Source organism: Chinchilla lanigera, unplaced genomic scaffold (assembly GCF_000276665.1).
Source record: "Chinchilla lanigera isolate Chin_1 unplaced genomic scaffold, ChiLan1.0 scaffold00144, whole genome shotgun sequence".
Lineage (NCBI taxonomy): Eukaryota > Metazoa > Chordata > Mammalia > Rodentia > Chinchillidae > Chinchilla > Chinchilla lanigera.
This window is the reverse complement of record NW_004955545.1, coordinates 1,430,753-1,442,196: the sequence shown is the minus strand read 5'-3', so window position 1 is coordinate 1,442,196 and position 11,444 is coordinate 1,430,753. Positions and strand designations below refer to the sequence as shown.

At 44.5% G+C, this 11,444-nt stretch overlaps 1 protein-coding gene across 2 annotated transcripts in view; it reads left to right on the top strand.

Annotated features, from left to right (window-relative positions):
* The first annotated feature begins 2,158 nt into the window (after positions 1-2,158).
* Positions 2,159-11,444, top strand: part of Pmvk (phosphomevalonate kinase) — an 18,477-nt gene continuing 9,191 nt past the window's right edge. Inside the window, exons 1-2 of one of the 2 annotated variants that reach the window (XM_005411529.2) lie at positions 2,159-2,341; positions 5,265-5,328. In XM_005411529.2, the coding sequence (XP_005411586.1) occupies positions 2,247-2,341; positions 5,265-5,328 (159 nt within the window). In that variant the 5' untranslated portion in view covers positions 2,159-2,246. Of the gene's footprint in view, positions 2,398-5,264; positions 5,329-11,444 lie in introns of both variants that reach the window. The other variant, XM_013508335.1, reaches the window with a different exon arrangement.

The window sequence follows — 11,444 nt, the reverse complement described above, 5'->3', positions numbered from 1 at the left end:
GAGGCATTTGTTTATCCTTTGTATCTATGGTGGTCTCTGACTATGCCATGGTTATGTCAATACTTTAGAATTTACACAATATTTTATTGCAGTTTATCATCTATTTTCCTTTTTTTTCGTTGGAACTAGAATTGAACACAGGGTCTTTGTACTGAGCTTCATCCTTAGCCCCAACCTATTAACTGATTGATTGACTTGATAGAGTCTTGCTGTATAGTTCAGGCTGACCTTGAACTCACTACGTAGCCCAGGCTTGCTTCCAATTTGCTTTGATCCTCTTGCTTCAGCTTCCTGAGTGCTGGGATTGTAGGTGTGCGCAACCACACCCAGAGACAAAGTCTAATTAAACCACACCCAGAGACAAAGTCTAATTACGTAGAGACAAAGTCTAATTAAATTTCTAAATTGCTCGGGTTGGGTTTAAATGTCTGATCCTCCCGCTTCAGCCTCCCAGAGTGCTGGGATTACAGATATATTCCCTCACACCGGGCTCTCATTTCCTTCTTATTGTAAGACTGTGAGGTGGGTATTATACTTGTGAAGTTATTTACTTGCTGAAGGTCTCTTCTGCAAACTATCAAAGCTGGGGTTTTAAAATTCCACTCTATGTCTCCCCGCACCTTGGACATTGTGGGCAAGCCCTCTACCACACAGCTACAGCCCCATGCTACATGAGTGAATTGAGGAGTGCAGTTTTCTCGGTTGCTTAAAAAAACTTCCCTGAAGTCTGTTCTTTCGAATTTCAAATTTCTTCTGTGCCAACTCCCACCCACTTTTCCTCGCCCCCAGCACCAGGGATTGAACTTAGGGTCTTCTCACTGAGCTACAGCCCTAGTACTTTTTTATTTTTTGAGACAAGGTTTTGCTAAATCACTAAATTCCCCAGGCTGGGTTTGAGGTTGTCTCAGCCTCCCAAAGTGCTGGGATTATAGGTGTGGTCCATCACGCCCAGCTATTTTTTTCTTCAGGGAAATAATAGTTTCTTCCAAACACTCCACACTTCACTTCTCTTCACATGACTTTACAGCCTCGGCATTAATGTGCTGCAAGCTCTTTTTTTTTTTTTTTTTTTTTTTTTTGTATCGGGAATCAAACTCACAGCCTTGTGCTTGCCAGGCAGGCACTGTGCCGCTGAGCTATATCCCCGACCCCCTCAAGCTCTGTTTTGACAAGCTCAGAAACGTGTGGCAGAATGAGTCATAGCTAAAGACAACTGCACGAAGTGAGGAGGGCTGGGCGTCAGCCGTTGCGGCAGGAGCAGAACTGAATATTCAGGGAAGGTACAGATCATCACCCTTAATTCAGCTGGAAGCTGCGTAACACTGGTAATCTCGTCCAGGATGACTTCAAGGCCCATTTTTATACTATTGATGTCACCCATGTCATTCCAACTCTCAAACTTCGGAAAATCTTTGGAGAAGACACGGCTGGATAAAAGTTTCTTGTTGGGCCAGCAAGGTCAAACCATATCAGCCTATCCGGTAATAAAACCTGTTTAACAATAAACTAGCGTGGTGACAGGAACTAAAAATAGGAATAATAAGTCTCTTACTAAAAGGCAAAAAACACAAACAAAAACTAGCGTGTTGCACGCTCTCGCCACATGACGTCACGAGGCACAACCCCCTCGGCTCACAGCCTACACAGGACCGTCATCAGAAGAACCCATTTTCACTGTGGGGCAAATACAAATTTACTTTAGTACGTGCATTATAAAGTACAAGAAAAAGGCAGTTGTGAAAACTTCTTCAACGTTATCACATTCATTATTTTTTTCCGAATGTTTTTAGGGCGTGTGGAAGGGAGAGTGAAGTTCACCTCTGGAAATTTTAAAACGTCACCCCCTTCGGAGAAAAGTAGTTGCGTCCAGCTCCTCCCCTGGCGTCCGTTAAGGGGGCCTGGCTGTGACGTAACGCTGGGCGGGGCTGGCCTGGTCTAATTGAGTGGCAATGGGGGAGCTCCTTTAGGGGAGAAGGCAGCCGTGGAAATAAACCTCTTTTTGCTTCACGGTTTTCTCTGTTTTTCTGACTGTCCTTGTTTAGACATGAAATAAAGTGAGTAGACCTACGGCGGACCGCGTCCTCTCTATAGCTTTGGAGACCTAGGGGGGGAACCCCCCTTACCTTTACCACATGGAAAGAAAGTGGTCCTTTCCTGGGGCTAGTCCCGCGGCAGGGCGGGGCGGCGGGGGGCGGGGTGGCCCGACCGAAGTGACAGCTTTTGGGCGCTAAGAGCGTGGCTACCCCATGGCCCAGCTGAGAGGCGCCCCCCAGCTGGTGCTGCTGTTTAGCGGGAAGAGGAAATCAGGGAAGGACTTCGTGACGGAGACGCTACGGAGCAGGTGTCTGTGGGGCGGGGAGAGGAGGGAAGGGCGGCGCCCCGAGTGCCCCGCCTGAGGTGCGTGCACGGGTGTGGAGGAGCGAGCCGTGGGTCCGCGGGCCTCCAGTGGCGGGGCAGGGGCAGGGGGAGGGGGAGGAGGGTCATCCCCGCCTCAGAGAACCGGGCGACCACCTCTGCTAAGCCTTAATCTGTAGGTCTGTCCCCAAGAAGCATTGTAACAGTTACGGCCAAGGCACTTTGTGTGTGCCGTTCCTGTTCTCACCGCCGTTGCAGGTAACTGTTACAGATAAGTAAACTGAGGCACAGGTGAAGGATTCTTTAAAACCCCCCCCTGATGTGTCTGATTCCAAAAACAGGATTCCTTCCAGCACCTATGGATTTACTGAGCGTTTATTATGTACTACACACTATACCTTCATGATTCCTTTTATTTTTATTTATTTATTTATTTATTTATTTTCCGGTACCGGGAATCGAACTCACGACCTGTGCTCGCCAGGCAGGCGCTGCGCCGCTGAGCTAAATCCCCAGCCCCATGATTCCTTTTAATCTCATAATGTCTTTGTTAATTACTGTGTAGTATTAGCATCTCCATTTCACAGATGAAGAAATGAAGGTACTGGAAAGTTAAAAACAAACGAAATTGCTAAGGATTCAAATTCAGCTTTGTAGACCCCAGCATGGTAGTGAGCACTTGTAATGCCAGCATTCTGGGAGGCTGAGGCAGGTGGATCACAAGTGTGAGCCTAGCCTGGGCAACTTAGTGATTTAGCAAGACCCCGTCTCAAAAAAAAAAAAAAAAAAAAAAAGTGAAGGATGTGGCTCAATGTGAAGGTCCTGGGTTCAATGTGCAATATCAGAAAAAAAGAAAAAAATCAGCTGTGCCTGGCTCCAGGGATTGGTTTAGCTCAATGGCTCCCTTTAATAATAATGATAATAATAATAATAATAATAATAATAATAATAAATTCCTTTTGCTCAGTGTTTTCTCTCCAAGCAAGATGTTCTGTGTGGGAACATCCTGTGCTGGGAGAGCAGAGAAGCAGGAGAAAGTGGAGTGAGGCTCCTCCTCTGGAAGGCCAGTATGGTGGGGGTATTAGGATGTGGCTTTAGGTAGCACAGCATTTCTAAAAGTCTTCAGGAGAACCCAGGGCAGAGGTCACCACCTGAATCTTTGACTACTATCTCACCACCATTTCTCAAGTTGGATCTTGGCCTCAAACACAAAAGTCCAAGAGTGGTGAGAATCAGGCTCTGGAATGTGACAGCTAGGACTCACACCCTGCTCAGCAGTACAGGGTGTGTGCTCGTGTACACGTTTCTTATCCACTTGGCCTTGGTTTTGACATCTGTTAAATGGCAATAATAACAGAATACTTGGAGGGATTACATGAGATAATGCACGTGAATGGCTTAGAACAATTCTTGGTAGCTGTACAGACTCAGAAATGAAATGTTGGCTATTTTCATTTTGCCAATAGAGGTTTCATTACTTACAGTGTTGCTGTGGGTGAGTCCATTCTCCTCACTCAGCTTCAGTTTCCCCATCCCACAGAACACCCTCTCACCACGTTGGTGTTGAAGCATCACCAGCCCAGGGCAGGGATCATGGACCTTACTGCTATTATTTGGATTTTTTGGATTTTTTCTGGTACTGGGAACCGAACTCATGACCTTGCGCTTGCCAGGCAGGTGCTGTACCGCTGAGCTAAATCCCCAGCCCCTACTTGGATCTTCTGTTACTTTTATTATAAGCAACCAAATGGTTGCTTAAGTAAAATGACTAACTGAAGTGACAAATTATTCCTCATGTTGTGGTGACCAAGTCCGCTGAGACAAGAGATATCCCTGGCTGTGAGAGACTGAGCTAAGGGTCCCAGCAGTGACCTAATGCAGACAGAATAGCACCAGGCCTAGAGGCTCACACCATAACTATAATTTTATAGGTTTTACCTGTTAGTTTCACGACTCCTGTATATTCATTTGAATTTCATAATAACCCTGCACAGGAGATATAACAGAAATGATGTCTCTATTGTCTTAGTTACTTTTCTCAGACAAAATACTGGACACTCACAAGTTAAGAAAGAAAGGTTTATTTTGGCTCACAGTTCATAGAAGTTTCAGTCCCTTGTGGGCTTGCTCCAAGGTGGGGTGACATGGCGCAGGCCCCTCACAGAGGCATGGCGGCCAAAGTAGCAAGCAGCAGAAGCAGCAGCTAAGGAAACCTCCCATCTAGGCTACAAACCTTTTGGGTGGTGCCATCCACACCCAGGGTGAGCCTTCCCTTTATCTACACCCAGAACCATGTTAATCTCCATCAGTGGACTAATTTAGTACTATACAGCCTAGATTCACCCAGCTCCCAGAAGCCCCACCTATGAGTACATGAGGCTTTGGGGGGACATCTAGATATATGCCAGTGTACCCCTTTTATAGATAAGTAAAGACTATAATCAGGAAAGTTGGACTTCCCCAAGGTACATAGATAACCAGTTGTAGAAATAAGGCTTCAGCGAGGTGTGATGGTTCACCCCTATAAACCCAGTACTGGGGAGGCTGAGGCAGGAGGATTACTGCTGCGAGTTCTAGGCCAGCCTGAGTTACATAGTGAGACCCTATTTCAAAAAGACAAAGTAAAGAGAAAAAAAAAAGAAGAAAAAGAAATGGGGCTTCAACCCAGGCTTCTGAACTTTTCTGGAAGCCTTGGGTTAACTGATTTTTTTTTTAAATTTCTAATTTTTGTCTTTTTGAGACAGGGTTCTCGCTATGCGGTTCAGGCTGGCCTTGAGCTCATTTTGTAGCCTGGGCTGGTCTTGAACTTGCAACAATCCTCCTGCCTCAGCCTCCTGAATGCTGGGATTGCAGGCATGCGCCACCACACCTGGCCTGGTTAACTGATTTTGCACGTCCTTGGCCCACAGACTCGGAGCGGATGTCTGTGCTGTCCTCCGGCTCTCTGGCCCACTCAAGGAGCAGTATGCTGAGGTATGTGGCAGTTCTGTGGCATCTGGTAGGGTGGGAGGAGCTGGATCCTAGGCTTCTGAGCTGTGGCTGCTGCTTGCATCACTGGCATGGTATCCAAGACTACCCCTGCAGTGTGGTAGGTAACCATTAGTTCTCTACGAGTAGTTCTTCCAGGGCATTTGCAGCTTAAACTCACTCACTTCAAGCCACCTCCCCAGAACGTGTTCGAGCAGGTGCCCAGAAAAGTCTGTGGACACTCGAGTTGACAGCTCTGAGGCACGTGATGAGCAAGGATGTATATGTTGCTGACTTTAACTGTGACACTTTATGTCACCCCACCCCTTACCTCCAAGCTGGTCTGATACAACCCCTGGAATTCTTTTCTTAGAAATTTTTTCCACGGGAGGCTAAGGCAGGAGGATTGTTTCGAGTTTGAGTCCAGCCTGGGCTATATAGCGAGACCCTGTTTCAAAAAGACAAAAAAAAAAGAAGAAACTTAGTCATGTGAGTTGTCAAGATAGGTCGTTAAGTGACAAAAACACAATGTGTTGAACATTGTGTAGAGGTCTTAGTGAATGTTGTGTAGTTGTAATAAATCCCAGGGCCTGGGTATTTCGTTTGGAAAGTGGTTTTACTTGTCTCATAGTACTAGAGATCTAACAGCATGGTGCTGGCATTTGTTTGGTTTTGATACTGGTATTTCGGCATAAAAGTGAAGAGGAAATCTGAGGAGGATTTTGTGACCAAGAATTATAAAAGAACTATACTTCTCCCAGCGTGATGGCACATACCTATAATCCCAGCACTGGGGAGGCTGAGGCAGTAGGATCACTGTGAGTTCGAGGCCAGCCTGTACTACATAGTGAAACCCTGTCAAAAAGAGAAAAAAACCAAACCAAACCAAAACAACAAAAAAAGAAACAATGGAGGTTAAGAGTGGAGAATTTTATTGAGGGAGAGACAGCTCTTGAGAGAAATAGGAGGGTGCCCCCAGTGGGTTGTCAACAAGCCTACTTATTTTTGGTACTGGGAATCAAACTCAAGACCTTGCCTTTGCCAGGCAGGCACTGTGCCTTTGAGCTATCTCCCCGGCCCAAAGAGCCCACTTTTAAAGGGAAGTTTTTAGAGCAAAATTATGAGATGGGTACAAAGTCACAGTGTGGGTATAAAGTGGGACAAAACTATGATCCTTTTTTTTAAAAAAAAACTATGATCAACCAATAGGATTGCAAGTATAGCCGCTTAGGTAATGTTGATCTAATGGGGAAGCAAGTCACCTAGCAAGTGCACATGGTGACCCACCTGGGTGACTGATGTTCATCTAGACTTTATTACACCAGGTGATACCAATTATAGTATATTGCTTATCCCTCGGCGAGGCATGTAGGCCTGCTCATTCTGTCTTTATCTTGAGACCTGGCCTTCAATGGATGTGCCTCTCACCCCAGTTGTAATGTATTCTCATCCTCTGTACTGACTCCCTGGGGGGGGGGGCCCTGTCTGACTGTCTGTACTATTTTTACCTAACTTAGCTGTCTATAATATTTCCCCCTCTGGAGAGGTACCCCTAACTGCTGTGAGGGCGAAAGGGCTGAAGACCGTTTTGGCTACTTTTGGCTGAAGGGGTTTGTAGTAGTGATCGGCAGTTAAAGATACTTTACGGAGGGTCTATCTAAAGCCCCTCCGTAGACCTCAGGCATTCTCACCTTGGGTAGGCGCGTACTTTAAGTCTGGAGGAGACAAAGCGAAAGAAACAATGAAGTATGCATGGGCCAAGTAATAAGATGAACAAGACTATTGTGAATATAACCAACAAATGTTTTTACCAGGAAGAGCCAGTAATAACCTCCCACAAAGAGGGTAAGGAGAAAGTCTAGGGAATTTTAGAATCTGAGATGGTATTAACCTGTTGTTTAAGATCTTTAATAGCCATTGAGATATGAGCAGAAGGAGCAGGAATGTACACAGAACATTTAGCTTTTATAATTATAGAAGTATCCCCTTGTGCTTCTGTTAGAATGTCTGAAGCTATCTGATTTTGGAGGACAGCTTGCCTCATTAATTTTATTTTTTTATTTAGGAGAGAGAGGAGTCGTTAAAGGCCCATTGAGTATAGTTAGACAAGGCCTCAGTGTGTTGTATGACATCCTCTCATCTTAGGGGAGGGATAAAAATAGAAGCCAAATGATCATACCTGTGGGACATACTTTTAGACCATTGATAGATGGGGAAAGTTTGTAGGTTTGTCAATATTTTTGACACTCTTGCCTTGTAACCACTCAGGTTCCAGCATGTATTTCTCTATCTATTTAGTGAGTAGCTAGGGTCACAGATTGGTTTCATAGGACCAGTGAGTGCCTTAGGGAGTTTCTTATCTAATTTTAGGGCGGTTAAACTGATCTTTTGTAAACCAGCCTTTGACTTGTAAAGTTATGCTGTGTATATACTGTTGGGGGTGGGGTGTCTATCTCAAGTATTTAGTAGTATTTGGCCGATGAGAGTAGGAGTGATTTCTTTGTTTTCAACATAAGGGGACCTTTTTATTAAGTTGTCTTATAGTTGGCATTAAGTATATATAATTATCATCAGTGTAAATATTGACTTTTTGTCCTTTACTGAGTTGTAAAGACCTTGTTGGAGATAATGAATTTTTTTTGTACCGGGAATCAAGATACTGAGTTTTGTTAACTGGGCACTAGTTCCTGGGGCTAGTGAAGAACAAGTGTCTGATGTAGAATCACTTGTATATCTTGTCTTTTTTGTCACATTTTTTATGAAGGAACTGCTATCACAGAAGAGGGTTAAATCAGCGTCAGTAAGGTATATGCCTAAGAAGTCTTTTTTTTGGCTGTGTATGTGTGGAGAATTATCAGTTCACAGTCGTGCCTTTTAGCCTCAGTTTTTTTTCCTTCTGGCGGAAAGGTGGCAGGGTTTAAGGAGGAAAATGTCTTTATTTGAATGGCTGGTTCTTAGGGGCTGGGGATTTAGCTCAGTGGCACAGCACCTGCCTGGCAAGCACAAGGTTGTGAGTTCAGTTCCTGCTACTGGGGGGAAAAAAAAAAAAAGAATGGCTGGTCCTTTCAGAAGGAGAGCCTGGTATTTAAGAAATTGGTTGTCTCATAGCCATAGGCTCTCTTTGGAAGAAGGAAGTCCTGCTACATTGTGAGTTGTATATATAGTGAAATATTTGCCTAAAGTCAGCTTGGATTCCTGCGGTACTAGGAGAGCTATGGCAGCCACAGCCCTAAACCTAAGGCATGCAGGCCATTTCTTTGCTATAATGTCTAATTTGTGACTCAGGTACCCTATGGGCTGTTGAGCAGGTCTTTGGTCCTGCGTAAGCGCTCCCAAAGCCATGCTCTGCCTTTCATCAACATATAGATTGAAATGGCGTCTTGTCGGTGGGCTCAGTGTTGGGGCATTTAGAAATGCCTGTTTAAGCTTTTGAAATGCCCTGACACTGGTATTGTCTCTGGTGAGGAAAAATAATAGGATCTTTGAGAGGTATTTCTACCAGGGCAGCTTTTATTGCTCTATTTATTCTACCTTTGGTTGTCTATATTTTAGAATTTATTTTTGTTTCCATGAGGGAGAGGCAGTGTATCTAACCTGGGTGCATATATATTATAGTATTTAAACGAGAGAAGATATCTCTGTCCTGGAGGGGAACTGGACTTACTTTTAGGCATAATTAAAAAGGAGTGAGGAGAAAGCCATCTCAGTTATAGCCTAAGGGTTGTGAGAAATATCGAGTTACGTCCTCTCTAGTGACTCTTCTACTGAAGTATGATGGCTGGAGGAGGGCCAGGGTTGAAAAGAAGGACCAAGAGATGTGTACCAGCATCCAGCGCACCCCAGCCCCTGTAGTTATCATTACTTGGGGCTCCTCTGTGGAGATGACAGTTCAGCCAGAGGGAGAAGGCAGAGTGCCCCAGGGCCCTTCAGTCCTGCTAGACCAGCTGGTAAGATGGGTCTGATCCCTGGGGCCTCTGCCTCAGGGGGCAGTCTGACTTTTAGTGGTCACCTTTGCAATCAGGGAGTGGCTCAGGGGACCTCTTCTTGTGACAGTTCTTATCACAGTCCCTCCTAGGGTGAGCTGGATTTCTGCAGTGGTAGCAGGTAAGTTTAGTCATAGAGCTCTTCTTGGAGCCCTTGGGAATCAGTCTTTTTTTTTTTTTGTCTTTTTTGAGACAGAGTCTCACTATGCAGTTCAGGCTGGCTTTGAACTCACTTTGTAGCCCAGGCTGACCTTGAACTCACAGCAACCCTCCTGCTTCAGCCTCCCAAGTGCTGGGATTACAGGTGTGGGCCACCACACCTGGTTTGAATCTGTTCTTTTTAAGGCTGCAATTCGTGCAGCCATTTTCTCTTTGTTTTCTCCCCTTGGCCTCCTCCTGGTCTCAATTACAAAGTACTGAGGAGACAATTTTCACTAAAGTGTCAAGTGAGCTATCTGGAGCAAAAGCTATCTTTTATAGCTTTTTTTAAATATCTGAGGCTTGGTCTCACCTACAGATTTGAAAAAGTTTAGTAGTAAACAAGGGGGGAAAAAAATCTGAGGCTTTTAAATATCTGAGGCTTAGCCGGGTGTGGTGGTGCATGCCTTTAGTCCCAGGTTCTGGAGGCTGAGGCAGGAGGATCGTTGTGAGTTCGAGACCAGCCTGGGCTACAAAGTGAGCTCAAGGCCAGCCTGAACTGCATAGGGAGACGGTCTCAAAAAAGACAAAAAAAAAAAAAAAAAAAAAAAAAAAAAAAAAAAATCGGAGGCTTTTGTAGCTTTTTAAAATAACTAGACAACCTCAGAAGGCAGAGGGGCTCTCATCCTTTTTTCTGATGAATAGCTGACAATTTAAAATAATTGAAGGTCTTAGTTCTTGTTCTTTGTAGACCTCTAAGAATATATGTCTGAAGATGTCTCTTACTCTGATCTCCTGACTGGTTGGTAGGCCAGTAGGGTTCTTGTGTAGGGACTGCTTGAGCTTTAGTAGGAATCGGCTGTTCCCTGGGCTGTCTTCTGACCTTTTAAAATTAATAATATGATATTCATCTCCAAATGTAATAGCAGCTTGTAATGCTGCTTGCCTTTCAATAGAAGTCAATGTCTGACTTAAGAGTAACATTATATCTTTTTAGTCTAGTTCATAGATCTGAGTAAGTCCCCTAAAGACCTCAATGTACTTATCAGGGTCATCTGAAAACTTCAGATTTTGTTTGATCTGTTTGAGGTCACTGAGAGAAAAGGATACATGAACATGGGTAGTGCCAAATGTGCCATTTATTTCCTGTAAGGGGTACTGTCTTTGAGGAGCTGAGCACAATCAGCTAAGGACAGGTATGGCCCAGCAGAGGCTTTAGTTATGGCTGGTTTAGAAGCCTCACCCTTAGGGCGCGTGGGGGAAACTTCAGGCTTGGTGGTAGAGGAGGCTTTGATTAAAGTTGCCTTGGAAACCTCCTCCTCAGGATCTAAAGGGCAAGGGAGGGAAGCCTCAGGCTCAGTGATAGTGGATGCATCTGATTGTGCCTGAGGGGCCAGAGGTGTCTTTTCTTTTTGGCTTATAGTTATATTTTGAGCACAAGTAAAGATTATCTCTTAATACAAAGAAAGTCTGTACATAAGGTAATTTTGACCATTTTTTCTCTCTCTTATGATTTTAGTTGTGAAATAGTATAATCAATGCTTCTGTATTCCATTTTGCCTCTAGTGGGTAGGCAAGCCATGCACAGGTGTAGAAAAAAAAATTTTTTTTTTTTTTGTCTTTTTAAAAACAGGGTCTAGCTATGCAGTTAAGGCTGGCCTTGGGCTCACTTTGTAGTCGAGGCTGGACTTGAACTTGCAATGATCCTCCTGCCTCAGCCTCCCAAGTGCTGGGATTACAGGCATGTACTACCACATCCAGCTAGAAAAATATTAAACTGCTCATTCTCAATATGTGAGGGATGAACAATTTTTAGTGCTTAAGAGTACATGTTAAAAGAATATGGGCTGGGTATGGTGGCGCATACCTGTAATCCCAGCACTCGGGAGGCTGAGGCAGGAGGATTATTGCGAGTTTGAGACCAGCCTAAGCTACAAAGTGAGCTCAAGGCCAGCCTGAACTGCATAGTGAGACCCTGTCTCAAAAAGACAAAAAAAAAAA